Genomic DNA, 19,401 nt, shown 5'->3' with positions numbered 1-19,401 from the left:
CAGCTGGGTATAAAGTGTTCTGTGCTGGGGCCAGGCATTGTGTTAAGCTGTCACCTGCAACACCAGCATCCCATATGGGTGCCATTTCATATTTTGGGCAAGTCTCCATGGGGCATTTCTAGATCACACTGAACCAGCAATATTTAGACCTCCTCTTATCCTTTCAGGATCTGCCAGGTTTGATGTTGGTGGAATTTTTAAAGTAGTTTTCCTATAGGTTGGTCGTTCCTTGAGTCCCCTTCAGATGACAGTGAAGATTGTATCCTACAGCTCAGGTGCCTATCATGAAATTAGTTCTGAAAATTGAAGACATGATAAATGTTGTAACTTAGATGATACATGTCACTTCTGCACACAAAGGCTGAACTGTTTTCCTGAGAACAGCGTTAATTTTTAGGATGAACTTAGATAAGACATAATATTCCAGAGACAAGGTTTTACCTGTTAAATGAGAGTTCAATGATTTTGTTTCAGATGTATTTCAATTCTAAAATGTTATGTATGATTCAAGTGGCCACAATAGGCAGGGTTGGTACAGTCCAAAGCCAGGAGCCAGGAACTCCTGGGTCTCCCATGTTTCAGGAACCCATGCACTTGGGCCCTCTTCTGTCTCATCCTCAGGTGTTTTAGTAGGAGCTGCCTCTGCAGCTGAGCCACCAGCCTCAAACCAGCACTCTAAGGTGTGCCAGTGTCCCTGTAGGCAGCTTGAGTAGCTGCGGCACTATACTGACCCTGAAAGCTGGAGTTAGCTTCCTGATGCATCTTCATTGGTATTAGAACCACTACCTTTACCAGAAAGCTACTGAAAATAACTGACATGTTAGTATTTTTATCAACAAAGTTATTCTTCAACTAGATAGACATGAGAACTTCAAAACAGTCATGAAAAATGTACATCATCATCTTCAGTTCTATTTTCAACAGTGTTTTTGAAGTATTTGCTGATGAAAAATTCCTTTTTCTCTGTCTCTGTCTCACTGTCTTCCTCTGTATGTGTCTTCTTCATCATGATTTTTTCCCCAATAAATAATTGTATTCCTAAATCATGGGGAATGAAGCATTGGACAGAAGATCTTCTCTCCTTCTCTACGTATATCTGCCTTTCCAATAAAAAAATAAATCTTTAAAAAATTATTTTATGCTACAGTTACATAAACTCTGGAATTTCCTCTCCTCTCTTCCAATTTGCTTCCCCTACCCCACCGACTTCCCCTCTATTGTTACAATGCATAGTCCATTGCTTCTCAGACTTTTGGTTAAAATTAAGTATACAATGCAGAATCTTTCATGAACACTTGTAAGTCCATCATTCTGCCATTTAGGTGTATCCTGACATTGTAGGTATTCTCCATCATTTTTTCAATTACATTTTTTATTTTGAAAGGCAGAACTACAGAGATAGAGAGGGAGAGATGAGAGAGGACCTTCCTGCTGGTTTATCCTTCAAATGGCAATAGCTTTCAGCACTGGACCAGGCTGAAGTCAGGTAACAGGAATTTCTTCTGGGTCTCCCATGTGGGTCTGAGGGGTCCAAAAACCTGGACTGTCCTTCATTGCTTTCCCCAGCCCATTAGCAGGGAGCTTGGTTAGAAGTGGAGCATGTGGAATATGAACTGGAATATGAGCCCATGTATGATACTGGCATTTTAGGTGGTAAATTTAAACATAGTGCCACAACACCAGTTACAAAAGCAAACTTAGACAGACAGAAACAGAAACAAAAATGTATTGGCTATGGACACACACTTGGCCTGTCAAACATAGGTCAAGGACATATAGAGTATCATAATGAAAGACTTCATTAATAAGATGGGGACTTTTTGTGTCAGTATCCAATTTAGAACAGCTCTTTTCAGGCCTGGCATAATGGCTCAATTGACTAATCCTCCACCTCCAAGTGTTGGGGACGCCGGTTCATTTCCTGGATGTTCCACTTCCCATGAGGCTCTTTGTTGCCTGGGAAATCAGTAGAGGATAGCCCAAAGCCTTGGGACCTTGCACCCAGGGAGACCTGGAGGAAGCTGCTTGCTCTGGCTCAGGATTGACCCAGCTTTGGCCGTTATGCCAATTGGAGAGTGAACCAGTAGATGGAAGCTCCTTCTTTGCATATCTGACTTTCCAATAAAAATAAATAATTCACTAAAAGCAAACAAACAAATAAAAAAACCGCTTTCCCCCTTTTTGTGTGTTAAGACATATTTATTTTTACTGGAAAGTCAGATTTACAGGGAGAAATATCTTCCACCTGCTGGTTCACTCCCCAAGTGACTGTATCAGCCGGAGCTCAGTTGGTTGATCCAAAGTCAGGAGCCTTCTGTGGGTCTCCCATGCAGTTGCAGGGACCCAAGGCTTCAGAGCATCCTCTACTGCTTTCCCAGGCCACAAGCAGGAAGCCAGATGGGAAGTGTGGCCGTTGGGATTAGAACCTGCGCATGTATGGGATCCCAACAAGTACAAGAAAAGGACTTTAGCTGGTAGGCTACCACACTGGGCCTGTTTCCTAACCTTTAAAAAAATTTTCAGCAAGACAACACTTAGTGGTTGTTCAGCATTTAAGTGATTCAGAAAAGGTAATGGGGAGAAATAAAAGACCATTATATATGTATAACAGAAGATTACTAAGTGGGACAATAAAATAGAATTATATTTTAATTCTGGTTAAAATACTAGTTGCCTGTCAACCCTAGGACTTAGTTTTCCTGGTTTATAAAATGAGAGTTTGATTCATTTTTTACTATATTCCTTCTGAGCTAGACTGGCTATAATTGTTTCCTTTGTCACCATGGATTATCTAGAAAATCATTGTGTCAGGGAATTCCTGTGTATGTGTTACAGGTCTTGGGCCCACGTTTGGCCATAGCTGATCAGCTTACAAAGATGAAATGAGGTGGGCCCGGTGCGGTAGCCTAGCAGCTAAAGTCCTCGCTTTGAATGCATCGGGTTCCCATATGGGTGCCAGTTTTATCCATGCAGCCCCACTTCCCATCCAGCTCCCTGCCTGTGGCCTGGGAGAAGCAGTTGAGGACGGCCCAAAGCCTTGGGAGCCTGCACCCATATGGAAGACCTGGAAGAGCTCCTGGCTCCTGGCTTTGGATGGGTCCAGCTCTGGTTGTTGGGGTCACTTGGGGAGTGAATCATCGCATGGAAGATCTTCCTCTCTGCTTTTCCTCCTCTCTCTATATATCTGAGTTTGCAGTAAAAATAAATAAATCTTAAAAAAAAAAAAAGGAAGTGAGGCAAGACAGGGACATTGAGCCTACAGAGTTCTCCAAGAGCTGTGATCTGAGACCCCAGAGAACCGCAGGCGTTGCTTCTAAATTCTAGGAGTGTGTCCTCTCTTGGATTCAGGGATGTGTAGCTGTCACTGGGTGATTACGAACTGCTGAGCCCGTGTTGGTGTGCTCTTAGTTGACACCCTGATAGACAACGGCTTCAGTTTCCATTTGCTTTCCATCTCAGGCTCTGCCGATGGCATGCGAAGGAGGCTTCACTCTGCCCCCGGTCCTGGTCTCTCCAAGACCCCAACAGCAGAAATGGAGCTGCGTCCTCACGAAGCCAGCACAGCACCTGCGGCTCAGGTATCAGCCTTGGGTGCTGCAGGTCCGGACCTGGGAATCGGGGGTTGGGTGTTGTGGGGGAAAGAAGTGCGGAGGTCAGGTTGGTGGTAAGGCACAGGCATGGTCATGTGGAGCTATCGAAAGAGAACAGACCTAAGTTTGGGTTTCTTTGAAGGAGAGGGGTTTGCTATGTGGTCCCTGCTTTTCAAATACACCCAACGCAGCCATTTACCTGTAAGTCTTCCCCTCTTCTTCCCAGATCCCTGAGGACAGTCTGTGGGAGAATGTCAGATCTGGTGTTATGTGTCTGCTTGTATGTGTCTGTGTGTTTGAAGGCTGCCGCTTGCCGAGGCCTCAGCAGGGAGTGTGGGGAGGATGAACAGTACAGTGCAGAGAACTTTCGCCGCATCTCACGCAGTCTCAGTGGCACCGTTGTCTCAGAGAGGGAGGAGGCTCCAGTCTCTTCCCACAGGATTGTAAGTAGAATTAGGGTCTCTCCATTCAGGTCGCTCTCATCCTTGCTAGGTAAATATACAGTGCCAGATTCAGGAGCAGGGAGAAATGGAAGGTTGTTGCCATGTGCACTCAGCAGCATGAGGACCCTGTAGTTATTTTGTTTACATGCATTTAACTGGAACCCAGAGGCATGTTTCTTTCCTGTCGCACTTTTGAAAGGATTCTTAATAGCCTTGAGGGAATCGGAGAAGCAGAAGCTTCTGATTGGGTCAGCACGCAGATGTATTAATCAAAGGAAGAAGGGAAGAAATAGGGTGATGTATTGTTTTACTTTTTCCTCCCCAGTATTTGTTTGAGTGGGGTTCAGTGTGTGTGAAGCATGTGCAGTAGCAAGAAAAGGAGTTTTAACATCTTGCTGAGTGCAGGTCTTTGGCCAAGTGGGCAGGACATCAGTTGGGATGTCTCTGTCCCACACTGGAGTACGTGGTTCTGGCTCCTGAGTCCAGATTTCTGTTAATGTAGGCTCAAGTCCTGGAGTTCTTGCCACCTGCATGAGAGACCTGGGATCATGAGATTTGCCAGCTCCCACCTTTAGCCTGTCCCTGCCTGCCAACCTACCCTCCACCATTGCTTCCCTGTTGGCTGGCATTTGAGAAGTGAGCTGGTAGATGGGGGCTTTCTCTCTCTTCCATACTGTCTTTCTGCCTCTCAAATACATAGATTTGTGGAAATATTACAATAAATTAAAAAAAATAAAATCTCCCTTCTTGAGATTTTCTATATGACACTAAACCATAATCTGTAGGTTTATGAAAGCCCTGGCTTTTGTGACCATGAGAAGGAGAGACAGAGAGGGCATGATTTCCCATCTGCTGGTTCACTTCCCAAATGGTTACAATTGCCAGAGCTGAGCTGATCGGTCCAAGAAGCTTTCTCTGAGTCTCCCACATGGATGAAGGTTCCCAAGGACTTGGGACATTCTTCCTTACTTTCCCAGGCCATAAGCAGGGAGCTAGATGGGAAGTAGAGCAGCTGGGACTCCAGCTATCATCCATATGGAATGCTGGCACTTGAAGTTGGAGTATTAGTCTGTTGAGCCACAGCTCTGATGCCAAATGAAAATGAATCTTAAAAAAAAAAAAAGTATGTAGCAGGTAAAGGGATCTGAAGCATATATTAACTAAATTATATGCTCATTTGTTATGCTGGGATTTGAGTCCAGTAAGGGGAAATAATGAAGTGTGTTGACCATTGAGATTGGAAAGAATATAAATAAGGGATCAGATCATGGTCAATAGAGAGAGCCCTGTATGTCTTTTTTTTTTTTTTTTTTTTTTTAAAGATTTTATTATTATTGGAAAGCCGGATATACAGAGAGGAGGAGAGACAGAGAGGAAGATCTTCCGTCCGATGTTTCACTCCCCAAGTGAGCCGCAACGGGCCGGTACGCGCCAATCCGAAGCCGGGAACCAGGAACCTCTTCCGGGTCTCCCACGCGGGTGCAGGGTCCCAATGCATTGGGCTGTCCTCTCCTGCTTTCCCAGGCCACAAGCAGGGAGCTGGATGGGAAGTGGAGCTGCCGGGATTAGAACCGGCGCCCATATGGGATCCCGGGGCTTTCAAGGCAAGGACTTTAGCCGCTAGGCCACGCCACCGGGCCCAGAGCCCTGTATGTCTTAAGAAGAAGTTTAGGGCTCGGCAGCGTGGCCTAGTGGCTAAGGTCCTCGCCTTGATCCCATATGGCTGCTGGTTCTAATCCCGGCAGCTCCACTTCCTCTCTAACTCTCCTCTTCTCAGTATATCTGACTTTGTAATAAAAATAAATAAAATAAATCTTTTAAAAAAAAAAAAAAGAAGAAGTTTAGAGGGGCACAGAGACGCAGACATTGAAGAGCCGATGGGTCATGGCGCCTTCTTGGCTCAATTTGAACCAAGGTTGATTCTCATGTTTTATGACTTTGTAACAATGTATTTCAGATAATGTGTACTTTCAGTTTTGGGTATATTTAATGTGAGGGGAGATATCTGGTAGGCTTTCTTTCATATGAGACTTATGAGGGGAGATATCTGGTAGGCTTTCTTTCATATGAGACTTATGAGTTTGAAATTAAAACTTGAGGATCTGGGCTGGCATTGTGGTACAGGCAATTCAGCTGCTGCCTGCAACACCAGTTTCCCATGAGGGTGCCAGTTTGAGTCTCAACTACTCTGCTTCTCATCCAGTTTCCTGTTAATGTCACTGGGAAGGCAACAGAAAATGGCCCATGTCCATAGGCTCTGGCCACTAATGTGGGAGACCCAAATGGAATTCCAGACTTTTGGCTTGGTTTGGCCCAGCCTTAACCATTTTGAACATTTCGGGAGTGAACCAATGGTTGGAAGATTTCTATTTCTTTTTTTCTCTCTCTCCCCCTCTATCTCTATCTCTCTCTCTCCCTCTCACCTTCCCTCCCTTTCTGTGTAGTTCTGCCTTCCATCTTAATAGATCTCAGCAACCAGGACTCAAACTGGTGCTCATGTGGGCTGGTCGCATCATCAGCTGCAGTTTAATCTGATGCGCTATGATGCCAGCAACCAATTCTGGAGATAGCGAAAAGAAATAAATTCTGCAAGAGGAGAAAGATAATAAAAAACAAATGACACAACCTCAGGCAGTGGTAATTATGGCAAAGAAAGATAAAACAAGGCAGGAAAAAAAGAGTAAAGACTTAATAGTGGGGCCCAGTACGGTAGCCTAGCAGCTAAAGTCCTCGCCTTACACGTGCCAGGATCCCTTATGGGCACCAGTTCTAATCCCAGCAGCCCCACTTCCCATCCAGCTCCCTGCTTATGGCCTGGGAAAGCAGTGGAGAATGACCCAAAGCCTTGGGACCCTGACTCTTGTAGGAGGTCCAGAAGAAGCTTCAGGCTCCTGGCTTCGGATTGTCTCAGCTCCATCCATTGTGGTCGCTTGGAGAATGAAGCAGCGGATGGGAGATCTTCCTCTCTGTCTCTCTTCTTCTCTCTATATCTGACTTTCCAATAAAAATAAAATAAATCTTTAAAAAAATATTTAATAGTGGCTTTTCTCAGGCTAGCCTAAACTCTTTTTTTAAAGGATTTTTATTTATTTGAGTTACAGAAATAAATGGAAAGACAGAGAGAAAGATCTTCCATGCAGTGAGCCACTCTCCAGATGGCTGCAATGGCTGGGCTGGGTCAGGCCGATACCAGGAGTCAAGAGCTTCACCTGGGATCTCCTGCATAAGCGTCAGGAGCCAAACATTTGAGTCTTCTGCTGCTGTTTTTTCAGGTCATTAGTGGTAAGCTGGATTATAAGTGGAATAGCTGGACATGAATGCTCCCATATGGGATACCAGCATCACAGTTGGTGGTTTTACATGCTATACCACAATGCCAGCTCCAGGGCTAAATCTTAAAATATTTATTTATTTGGAAGATACAGAGAGCTATATAGAGCTCCCATATACTTTTCAATCCCTGAATGACTCCGACACCTGAGGCTGGCTCAGAGCTTGCAGCTGCTGGGAACTCTGTCTAGTCTTCTTTGTGGGTATCAGGACACCAGCTATTGAAGCTATCCACGCTGCCTTGCACTATCTGTATCAGTAGGCGGCTGGATGCAGCTCTAATAGGACCCAGACACTTTTCATGTGAAATATGGCCATCTTGTTATTGTTTTAAAGATTTGTTTATTTTTTTTTTATTGCAAAGTCAAAATTATCGAGAGGAGGCAAGACAGAGAGGAAGATCGTCTGTCTGTTGATTTCACTCTCCAAGTGACCTCAATGGCTGGAGCTGAGCTGATCCGAAGCCAGGAGCCAGGAACTTCTTTAAGGTCTCCCATGCAGGTGCAGGGTCCCAAGGTTTTGGGCCATCCTCGACTGCTTTCCCAGGCCACAAGCAGGGAGCTGGATGGGAAGTGGGGCTGCTGGGATTAGAACTGGCACCCATATGGGATCCTGGCACATTCAAGGTGAGGATTTTAGCTGCTAGACTACCACACTGCCAGATTCCCATCTTTTTTTTTTTTTTTTTAGATTTATTTATTTTTATTTGAAAGGCAAGTTCATAGAAGGACACACACACACACACACAGGGAGGAAGAAAGGAAGGGAGGGGGAGAGAGAGAGAGAGAGAATGATCTTGTATCTGCTGATTCACTCCCCAAGTGGTCGCAGCAGCCAGAGCTGAAGTAATTCAGTCAGGAGCTAGGAGCTTCTTCTGGATCTCCTACGTGGATGTAGGGATTTGAGCCATCCTCTGCTGTTTTCCTAGTCCATAACTGGGGAGCTGGAATGGAAGTGGAGCAGCAGAAACTAGAACCAGCTGCTCATACTGGATGCCAGTGCCATAGGCAGATTAGTCTCTTGAACCACTGTCCTGGCCCAGAATATGGCCATTTTTTTTTCTAAAGGTTTATTTATTATTATTATTATTTTAATTGGAAAGGCAGAATTACAGTGAGAAGAAGAGAAAGAGAGGAAGATCTTCCATCTGCTGGTTCATTCCCTAAGTGGCCGCAACGGCTGGAGCTGAACTGATCTGAAGCCAGGAACTTCTTTGAGGTTTCTCACGTGGGTGCAGAGTCCCAAAGCTTTGGGCCGTCCTCCACTGCTTTTCCAGGCCACAGTTAGGGAGCTGGGTGGGAGTTGGAGCCCATATGGGTTATTGCAAGGTGAGGATTTAGCTACTAGGCCACTGTGCCAGGCTCAAATATGGCCATCTTAATTGCTAGGCCATCCGCGTGTTGCTTGGAGTTAATTGCGTTCAGGTAGTGGGGAACATTAGTTTTCCAGAAGTGACATTTTATCAGAGAACCTGGTAGAATGAAGGTTTGAGCTGTGGGAAGAACATTCACAGTAATATAAATAATAAATTTGAAAGCCCTTTCATGAGTTTGTGTGTTTGAGAAGCATAAAGAAATTTAAAACATAAAATCATCCGGGGGTGGAAGATGGTTCGTGAGAAGAATCAGAAGTGCCATCTCACACAAGAGCTTACTGTCCATCCTAAGGAGGGAGTGGCTAAGATCTAGGAATATGAGACTGAACCCTGCTGCCCCACTGCAGGTGGGTCAAAGTCTTTAGGTAGAAATGAAAGTATTTGGTCACAAACTATTTTGGGTGCAAGTAGGAGATCAAGGGCAATGCTCCTATTTGAGTCTTGGAGCTTCAGAAAACTGTGGTGCTAGGAGGAATTTTTTTTCCATTTTAGACATTAGATTTCCAGATATTAAAGACAATATTTGTGAGTCTTTACCACAAAATGAGTAACTAATATTGTATGGAGCAAATCATAGCATTAGTGAATGCAAACTTGAGAAGCAAAGAGGACACTGTAGATTCTGGCATTGGCAAGAAAGATAATGGTGTAATCTGTTGACCCAGTGTTCTGCATTTAAGCAAGTACATTTTAGTTTTCCATTGTCAAAACATGTATAGGGCCCGGCGCGGTGGTGTAGTGGCTGAAGTCCTCATCTTGCATGTGCTGGGACCCCATATAGGTGCTGGTTCATGTACTGGATGTTCCACTTCTCATCCAGCTCCTTGCTTGTGGCCTCGGAAAACAATTGAGAATGGCCCAAAACCTTGGGACCCTGCACCCACATGTGAGACCTGGAAAAGGCTCCAGGCTCCTGGCTTTGGATCGACTCAGCCCTGGCCATTGTGGCCACTTGTGGAGTGAATCAGCAGATAGAAGATCTTTCTCTCTGTCTCTCCTCTCTGTATATCTGACTTTCCAATAAAAATAAATAAATCTTTTAAAAGTATAATATTGTTCTGTACTCTGTAGGGAGTTTTCTATGATGTCTCTGATTTCTTCTTCATTTTTAATTTCTGTCTCACTCTGTAAATCTATTGCAGTCAGCTTTGAAGTGTTTGCTAAGGACCTGAATGGTTGGGCTTGGTGGGGAGGGATATGAGGAAGACTGGTTAAAAGAGGAGGAGCTCAGGTTTGGTTTCCTAGAAGGGCTGACGGAGATAGTTACTAAGTAGGTTGGGTCCCTCTCCAGAATGAGGTGTATTTGTGCTCTGGTTCCCTCCATTTCCTTTTGCTTGCCTCACTGTGTTTGCCCAACCACATCCTGCTATTTGTTAATCATCATCTCTGTTTTTTTGTCTTGTCTCATTATAAGGATTCATCAAACATGCGGAAAAAGCCTTTGGAAACTTGGCACCGTTGTTCCAGCTCCTCTTCCCTCCCTGTCATCCATGACCCTCCTGTGTGTCTCCTTGGTCCCCAACTCTACCCTCCCCAACCACAGTTCCTGTCCCCAGATGTCCTGATGCCCAGCATGGCAGGGGAGCCCCATAGATCCCCAGGTAACTTCCTGCCCAATCTAACATTTACAAATACATGCCAGGAGCCTCTGATGATCAAATTAGTATACATTTTGGGACCTGGAGTTCCCAAAAAAGGGTATGATCTGAGGCTATCAATTATGCTTTTAAGATTTAAGTGTTGATCTAGATGAATTATGATTAAGTAATTTCTTAGACACCATGGTTCTTAGACCAGAGGGTCTACAACAGCACCCTCTGGTAGCTGTCTATTCATGAGAAATAACTGCTTCAGTAATGATAGGATAAGATTATAAGTGACCAACACAGAGATAATATCCAGTCTGTGGGATCTCCCCCGCCTGCCACCACAAGCAGAGAAGTACCATCTCCGTCAGCCAGCTCTCTCTTCCATCCACTGAGTGTCAGCTAAGGAGTGGCCTACGTCTGCAAGGGTGGTGGATGTTGGGCCTATGAGGCCTGTGAATCATGTGATCTGGCTCTGCCAGGGCAAACACAGGTGCGACTCAACGATCAATGTATTTACAGCGGCATGATTTTTAACTTGATAATTTTGTATGACCCACAAATGATGTCAATATTCAAAGGGCCCTTGGCAGAAGAGAGGTTCTCTGCCCCTGGTAGAGGAGTAGAAGCAGCAGTTGGGAGATTTGAAAACACCTTGTACGTGGGGTCTTGTACCATGTGTACAGGCCCAGACAGTCGTATGGAAGGTGGGTAGCATCCTTCTGGCATTGACTTTTCATGGCAAGATGTTCTGTATTTCCCCCATCATGAGCTGAAGCTACAGTGTTCTAAAAGGGAAAGAGCAAGTACTACTGGTATCCAGGGTGCTGCTAAACATCATGCAGAACACAAGTCATTCTTTTGCTACCCCCACAAAGAATTAGAGCCCAAGATGCCAGTAACATCAAGGCTTAATAAATGTATAGAAAAGGCATTCCCTACTGTATATCTGTTAGAAGGGATGTGAAATGCAAGAAGAGACCTCAGACTGGGCATTAAGAGATCTCTATTGTAAAGAAAGAATGATAAAGAATGGTGGCTCTAGTAGCAGCAACGTTTTTATAATGGGAGAGAAAACATTTGTTATATTAGGAAGCAGTTTGTGTGTGTGTGTGTGTGTGTGTGTGTGTGTGTGTGTGTGTGAGAGAAAGAGAGAGGAAGCATTATAGTGGAGCAAGGAAAAAGTGTGACAGCATCTGGAGATTGGTTTCACTTGCCCAGGTTGGAGGTAAGAAAAATTTTTATGTAAAAATGTGTTAAATGAAATCAAATGTAAAAAATGTATGTTTTTCCCTTGTGTGTATGCTCTTGGAGGAATGGGGAGGGGGCAGAGTAGCCAGGAATGGTCCTCTGGGAAAGAAAATGGCTTTTTGAAGGTGCTCAGTGTTTGGGTTCTTTTCTCTCCGCAGGAACTTCGAGGAGTGTCCACCAGTTTTTGGCTGTGTGTGACAGGGGTGAAGCTTCCCAAGGGGTCAAGTACACAGGAAGGACTTTGAACTACAGGAGCCTCCCCCATCGCTCCAGAGCAGATGCCTCCTGGGGACCCTGGGCCAAGACCAACCAGCGTGCAGAGGCCACATTCCTGACTACTGCTGAGCACAAGCCTCAGCTAACCTACACTGCCACACTACCAGAAAGAAGCCAGGGCCTACAGGTTCCTCACGCTCAGTCCTGGGGAGATCTTTTCCATTCACCCTCCCTGCCTCCTGTCATTCCCCCTGTGTCCTCACCATCCAGCAGTCTTCATGTACCCCTGAGGTCAGCTTGGAATGCGGGTCCTGTTCCCGGGTTCCGAGCCCCTGGTCCTCGAAGAGTAGATATGCCACCAGATGACGACTGGAGGCAAAGCAGTTATGCTTCGCAATCTGCACACCGGAGGAGAGGGGCCGAAGGGTTTCTGTTTGTTCTCACAGATACACCAGGAAGAGAACAGAACAGGGCTAGAGCCCTGCAGCACAGTAGGTGGTAAGGGTCACCGCTGCCCTTCCCTGGGGCCACCCCTTTCTAGTGAGGCACAGAGGGTACCCTGCATCCTTGCCAGGATTGTGCCATTCTCACCTCAACCAAGAACTGGCAATTTCTCCTAAGAATGCCAGGAAGCTTTAAACTTGAGACCTGGCTCTTTAACAAAAGATATTTGAAATTCCAACTCCCATGTCCCCTAGCAAAAGGAAGCAGCTGCTGTGTAAGACTTTGAGTCACTTTAAAGATTAATCTATAATATTACTCATGACACTAGCCATTCCTTGGGGTCTTGTCATTATTTTATCCCTGGATATTCTATCTGCCCACTTTCACCTAAGCCATCATTACCTGTTCCCCTACTGTGTTCCCAACGTACATTCTTTCTTTGTCCCACCTACCTGACCCTTTCTCTTCTCAGCTCTATCCTTAGAGAGATATGTAACCCTGAGGTTCTAGTGCTACCACATCCTTCAGGACAGCCCACCTGCCCGGGAGTTATGGCCTCTCTACCTTCCCTGTCTTCCTACACCTTAAACTTGGAATGCAGAGCTGCCAATATAACATTTGCCCTTCTGAACAGATGGAGTCAGGCACACTAACACACCCTCCTGTCAGCAGCAGAGCCATCACTGCCACTGCTCAGTCGCCGTTGTAAACCCTCAGAGTCAGCTGAACTATTTTAGGGCCAAACATACTGTTTTTTGTAAAGTATTTTTCATTAATAAATCTATAAGATAGTTCTATTTAATCCCTTGTTATTCTTCCCTTTTGTATGCTCTTGGTCTTTTTTACTGCGGGTGTGGAAGCCTGGATGTATAAATGAAGTGGCTTTTGATTGGAGTGAAAGTGAGGGGCCAGAGCAACTGAAAAATACACACTCAAGGTGAGAGTTAGTGGGCCCTAAAATAGAGTGTCTTTTCCCGTCATTACTGCTGAAAGTGTATTTCCTATCCCTTTCCTGCCAGAAGTACTCAGTACACAACACATCATTTAGCTCCTTCCTCCATTCCTTAGGGAGATTTCTTGGGGCTTGAACCCCCCACAAACTACCTGCAAACCTATGTACGTTTGGCATCTTCCCTCTCTTACAGGTTGTGATGTGCCACCTGTTCCTTTCTTTTTCTCTTCCCATGACCACCCCCCCCCATTTCCTTTCTCCTGGGGAGCTTCCCTGCTTCTCCCTGCTTCCCTCCTGAGAGCCCCTCCCCTCTGAAGTTACTCAGTGTGTTCCCTTTGTGCTTCCCTCTTACCCCAGCTCTCAGGGTCTTTGACACCAAGAAGAGGTAGAAAGTTGCTCTTTGAGACCTCTGGATGCCTTTTTGTTTTTGTTTTAAAAGATTTATTTTTATTGGAAAGGCAGATACACAGAGAGGAGGAGAGACAGAGAAGATCTCATGTCTGATGGCTCACTCCCCAAGAGGCCGCAACAGCTGGAGCTGAGCCAATCCGAAGCCAGGAGCCAGGAATTCCTCCAGGTCTCCCACGCGGGTGCAGGATCCCAAGGCTTTGGGCCGTCCTTGACTGCTTTCCCAGGCCACAAGTGGGGAGCTGGATGGGAAGCGGGACCGCTGGGATTAGAACCAGTGCCCATATGGGATCCCGACACGTTCAAGGTGAGGATTTTAGCTGCTAGGCTATAGTGCCAGAGCCTAGACCTGTGGACTCTTGCTTGTCTAATTATCACCGAACATTATCAGCGTATTCACTGCATGTTTTATTTGAGCAAGAGGATGAGTCTGTCCTACTTGGATCCTTCACCATCAAGAATCAAAAGCAATTTTTAAAGTTTGTGGAAAAAATTGAATTAAAAGATAAGTTAATTTTGGTGCAAAAATTCTTAATTCCATGCCCACAAATAGTCTTCAGAAAGTTTGTAGAAATTTTACATTATAAAAAAATGCATATTTTAAGCAGTTTTTCTTTTTGAAGATTTATTTATTTAAAAGGCAGAATGATGAAGGGACAGAGCAAGTGGAATTTTCCATCTCCTGATTCACTCGCCATGTGGCCACAACAACTAGGGTTGGGTTAGGCTGAAGCCAGTAGCTTAGAAATCCAACTGGGTCTCCCAGATGTGTGACAAGGGCTCAAACAGCTGGCCAGCTTAAATTTTCCTAGGTGTATTAGCAGGGAACTAGACTGGATGTAGAGCAGCTAGGACTTGAATCAATACTTACATATGTTTTTAAAGATTTATTTCTTATCTGAAAGGCAGAGTTACATAAGAGACAGAGATGTCCCAGCTACTAGTTCACACCCCAAGTGGCTTTAATGGTTAGAGCTGTGCAGATCTGAATCCAGGAGCCAGGAGCTTCTTCTGGGTCTCCCATGTGGGTGTATGACCCAAGCAGTCGAGCAGTCATCTGCTGCTTTTCCAAGCACATTAGCAAGGAGCTGGATCAGAAATAGAGCAGCTAGGATTTAAAGTGGCATCCATACGTGGTGTTGGCACCATGGTCAGCCACTTTGCTACACTGTGGTGCCAGGCCCCCAGTGCTCAGATTTGATGCTGGTGTCTCAGGTGCTGGCTTAATTTGATGTGTTAAGATGCTGGCCCGATATTGGAAAAAACTTCTGCACCCAAATAATCTTAATTCCATTTTTCTGTAAGCATTCCACCCCCCACTTTATTTGAAAGGCAGAGAAACAGAGAAGCAAACAGATCTCCCATCCACTGGTTCACTCCTTCCATTCCTTTAACAGCCACGGCTGGGCCAGGCCGGATCTTGGACCCTGGAACTCCACTGGGTCTCCCTGTCACCTCCTAGGCAGCGCATGGGCAGCTGGATCGGAAACAGAGTAGCTGGGACCTGCGGTAGGCACCTGGGGTCCCCAGCAGCAACTTCTCTGCTGTGCCAAATGCCCACCCCTCCACAAACTTCCTAGAGTACATTCATACATAGATGCTGGCGGCTCTTCTCTGACCCCAATGCTCCTGCTTTCAGGGATTTGCTAGTTTAAGGGATATGCCGCCTCCTATTATGTCATACTCACATTCTTCCAATAGTTTCTCCTTCAGCTGTCAGTTCTTGTCCCTGAATGCCATCAGCCACCCTGGTCTTGAAAGCTTCCATAAGTTCCCCCAGGCAGATTGTGTGTGCACAGAAATTAGGAATCCATTTCCAATGTCCCAGTTACTCCTCTACTTTTCTCCTGCATCTGAAAAAAATCTAGCAGGAGGCTGTGTCTTTCTTGAGGTGAATTCTGCTTATCTGGACATCTGGTGGTGTCATCCTCACACTTCCCCTTTATCTGTTTTGATATTAACTCTTAAAGCCTAGCCTGCTCCGGCTGCGTCGCCTTCAGAGTCTTGACAATTCCAGACTCTTAAGCACAAGGGCCAGAGTTTTTTTCTAAACTCCATTTTGAATGGGTCCCTTCTGGGCTCTCTAGAACCTATCATGTCTCCCATTGTCTTGTCCCGTCAACCCTTTAGTACTCAGATCCGGTAGATATGTTGGGATAGCACTGAGTGCTCTGTCACCAGCACGATTCTGAAATTTAATCACCTCTCCCCATTCTACGAGGAGGTTCATGGCAGCCGGTGGCGTGTTCCCTTGCTTTCATTTATCAGGGCAACCAACTTCAGGCAACCGTCCCTGGCCCCTCACGCTCTTTTTTGCCTATGGACGCAAAAAATTTCAACCTGATCCCTTGGCCTCGTTCTGTGTCTCTCCTAGCCTCAGTAATTTTGCCCACGTCCCTAGAGCCGGCCCCGCCCCCGCCCCCGCCCGCGCGGTGCATGCCGGTCTCAGCCCCTCTGTAGGGAAAGAGGGTCCGCCATGTTCCCCGGCGGGGCCGCCGCTCGGCTCTGGTAGCCGCCGCCCCCGCCCCCAAACCCCGCCCGGCCTAGCGCCTAGCCGAGCCCCGGGCCCAGCATGGCTGCCCCGGAGCCGGCGCGGGCCGCACCGCCCCCACCCCCGCCCCCGCCGCCCCCTCCCGGGGCTGACCGCGTCGTCAAAGGTGAGAGGTGGACGAAGCCCTGGGGGCCTGGCCTGCTGAGCGGTGTATGTGTGTGAGGAGTGTGAGGAGTGTGAGGGCGGGAGACCGTCCCCTCGGGAGCGGGCCCGGAAGGGCGGGCGAGTGACTGGCTGCCTCCCTCGGGGAGTGGCCCCTGGGCGGGCCCCTGCTGGGCTGGGCGAGCTCCCGGGCCGGGGGTGAGGCCGCCGCCGCCCGCGAGCCCCTCGCCCCTGCTCGGCCCGACAGCGCGGAGCTCGGCTTCGCGCTCCGAGCTTCCTGCTGCACGACAGCTGCTCTCCCGGGCCAGCCCGGGGCGATCGGCCCCCCGTGACAGTCCGCGCCCCGAGCCAGCGCCCGCCGCAGGGTGCCCATCCCGCAAGAAATTGGGGGCAGGAGGTGGGTGCGTAGGGTATAGGACGAGGATACAGGGGTGAGGCGGTCTTTGGGGGCCTATGGCTTCTGCAAGTGCAGAGTGGGAATGAAAAGCAGTATACAAAGAAGAAATATGTGAAAACCATCGTGGAGAGGAAAAGGTAGTAAGAGCTGTCCACGCTGGCTGGAAGGCATTCCTCCCTCTGCACACGCACCTGCTGGGAGAAGTTAGACGCTTGGGAGCCTGGGAGAGGTTGGCAGGTTAGAGTGGGGCAGCTGCAGCCGGGTGGCGTGGGGCGCAGCTCTCTGGGGGAGCCCGTCAGTTCCCCGCACCTGCGAAGTGATTGTCTTGCCTGTAAATCTGCATGAAGGAGTTGACATCATTGCAGGAGTTTCAGTGTCTGTAATACACTGACTTCACACAAGATCATCTTTAAAGTGATGTTTTCTCACATACATTGGCAGGGTTTGAGCAGGACTTTTTTTTTTTTTTTTATCTTGACCCATTGTTCCCATGAAAACGTTTTCAAACAAGAAAACTTTGTGTTTTTAAAAATTATTTTTGAAACATTTCAATCTGAGCTTCCTTGGATTCTTCCCAACATTGATTCATGCCCAGGCTTATCTTGATTGTTTTAGAAGTTGGTAGTTGAGCCAGTTAGGCCAGGTGCTAGAATGAGAAATCTCTTCCAAAGAGAAAAAAAAAAGTGACAGTTGAGGTCTTCACTCTCTCAAGAAGTCCTGGAGTTTTCTAGGGGTGGAAACAGGGAACGTTGGCTGCCTCTTCATTTCCTGACTGTCCTGTCTCTGTGCTGTGTGTTCATTTCCCTGGGTGCTTTTCCCTGTCAGACGGAATAACCAATCACATTCCTGAACAGGAAGTTTCATCAGCCTGGTGCTGGTGCATCTTCTTGTGTCTTGTCATATGTATGGTAATTTTTTCTGTTCTGCTTTAATGAAGTAAAAATAAGATTCCAAGCATAAGGCAGATAGATTCGTTTAGGGCCTGAGTTATGAGTCTGAAACACAGTCATATGAGCAGTTTTTTGGGATGGAATGGAAGTTATTGACTTAAACAGGAAGGGAGCTTGATGGTACAGAAAAGTAGAATTATGTACAGCGCATGGTTATGCGCTTGGTGGAGGCAGCTTTATTTCCTTAGGGAAGTTGTTCGCTGCTTTGAATGCTTGATCTGGGCCATGTGTTTAGAAATAGTGTGTAGAATGATAACTCCTTTTCACTCTTCATGGAGTCCAGTAGCTTCCTGTTCAGTGATGGGGCACTCACCTTTCCTGTGGATTCAGAGCGACTTTTAAATTTCGCCTTTAAGCTTTTTGCCAAGAAGTTGAGTAATTGCATCATAATGTTACATTGGGTGATAGAGAACCGGATTGTCTGAAGAAGATTGACCCCTCTAGTCCTGATTGAAGAAAATCGACCACTCTGGTTCAGCTGGTTAAAGTCCAGTGTTAAGTGCAGGATGTGGTGCTGGTTGTGGTGCTGGTTTTGCATCTGTACCATTTCATGTTAGGAGCATGGAGACTGTTGTTGACATTGTGTGCAAGTAGTACTTCACTCCCTGGAGCATTTCTTTACCGTATCTAGATTTCATCCTCAGTACTTCTAGTCAGAAGGCTTACATTTCATGGGCACATGTATTTTCAAAATTATAGAGATTTTATCTATATTTAAAATCAGATCCCTGAAATTTACTGTTTGGAAACTGGAAGCTTTGAATACTGTATGAGATAAATTGGTCACTAAAACTATTAGTGGTAAGCTCCTATCACTTATTATGGATGATTAGGTTTCTTAGTAAATTATTTTTTAAAAGACTTATTTGAATGGCCGAGTAACTGAAAGGGGAAGACAGATATCCCATGTACTGCTCCAGTTCTCAAATGGCTGCAATGGCGGGGCTGGGGAAGGCCAGGGCCTTGAGCCTAGAATTCCTTCTGCATCTCCCAGTGGGTAGCAGGGGCTCATACTTGAGTCATCTTCCATTGACTTCCAGAGGCTTTAGCAGGAAGGTGGGATTGGAAACAGAGTAGACCAGTACAGGAGTGTGGGGTAATAGTGGCACACACAGCATCTTAACTTTCTGCTCTACAGTGCTGCCCTCTATTTAAATTCTTTTCTGGATCCACTCCAGCTACTGGTTCAGGGCATGTTTTCTGTTTAAAGATTGATGTAGCCAAATGATTCAGATGAGATGATATATACGCTTTTAACTATGTTTCGTTAAGTATTTTCTCTTCTTTAACGAAGTAAGGAATGAAAATGGAAATAATCTAGAAAATATATCTCATTATGTATGCATATGTGCTTTTCTGTCACAGCAGAAGAATTGGCATGGTTAATTAAAGTATGAAATCCCATGTTTGCGTGTTGCTTTCCTTCCCTCCAAAATTCACTTGATCTTAATTTTCCTAGATACTTTAAGAATACACTTTTTGTTGTCTAGACCAAGTCTCAAATTTGTAACACTGTTTTGTTGCTGGAGATTTATCAAGTTTGTTAGGCTTTTAAAAAAAAATTAATTACTTTCATCTACTTGAAAGGCAAAGTGATGAAGTTAAAGGGAAAGAAAGAGAGGTGTGATCTGTCTGAGTGAGTGCCTTTCCCAAATGCCCCAAATAGCTGTGGCCTGGCCAAGCAGAAACAGGAAGTCTGGAACTCCATCCAGATCTTCCATGTAGTGGTCTGGGGTCAAGCCTTGGGCACCAATGGCTGCCTCCTGAGATTCATTGACAAGAAGTTGGATTGCAATAGGGTAGCTA

The 19,401-nt window shown here is 46.1% G+C and overlaps 2 protein-coding genes across 6 annotated transcripts in view; both read left to right on the top strand.

The window, feature by feature from the left end:
* The window catches only part of USP54 (ubiquitin specific peptidase 54), a 101,441-nt gene extending 88,404 nt beyond the window's left edge, over positions 1-13,037 (top strand). The window contains exons 20-23 of the mRNA XM_036495737.2: positions 3,460-3,578; positions 3,893-4,033; positions 10,153-10,339; positions 11,734-13,037. Coding sequence (XP_036351630.2) covers positions 3,460-3,578; positions 3,893-4,033; positions 10,153-10,339; positions 11,734-12,293 — 1,007 coding nt within the window. The 3' untranslated portion in view covers positions 12,294-13,037. The remainder of the gene's footprint in view (positions 1-3,459; positions 3,579-3,892; positions 4,034-10,152; positions 10,340-11,733) is intronic.
* A 2,993-nt stretch (positions 13,038-16,030) lies between these two features.
* The window catches only part of PPP3CB (protein phosphatase 3 catalytic subunit beta), a 49,492-nt gene continuing 46,121 nt past the window's right edge, over positions 16,031-19,401 (top strand). For 3 of the 5 annotated variants that reach the window (XM_058671070.1, XM_058671071.1, XM_058671069.1), the window contains exon 1: positions 16,031-16,252. In XM_058671070.1, coding sequence (XP_058527053.1) covers positions 16,168-16,252 — 85 coding nt within the window. In that variant the 5' untranslated portion in view covers positions 16,031-16,167. Of the gene's footprint in view, positions 16,253-16,450; positions 16,646-19,401 lie in introns of those variants that run through there. The other 2 variants (XM_058671072.1, XM_058671073.1) reach the window with 2 other exon arrangements.

Source organism: Ochotona princeps, chromosome 13 (genome assembly GCF_030435755.1).
Source record: "Ochotona princeps isolate mOchPri1 chromosome 13, mOchPri1.hap1, whole genome shotgun sequence".
NCBI classification, from domain to species: Eukaryota; Metazoa; Chordata; class Mammalia; order Lagomorpha; family Ochotonidae; genus Ochotona; species Ochotona princeps.
The sequence above is the reverse complement of the archived record's forward strand: the minus strand, read 5'-3'. Positions and strand labels throughout refer to the sequence as shown.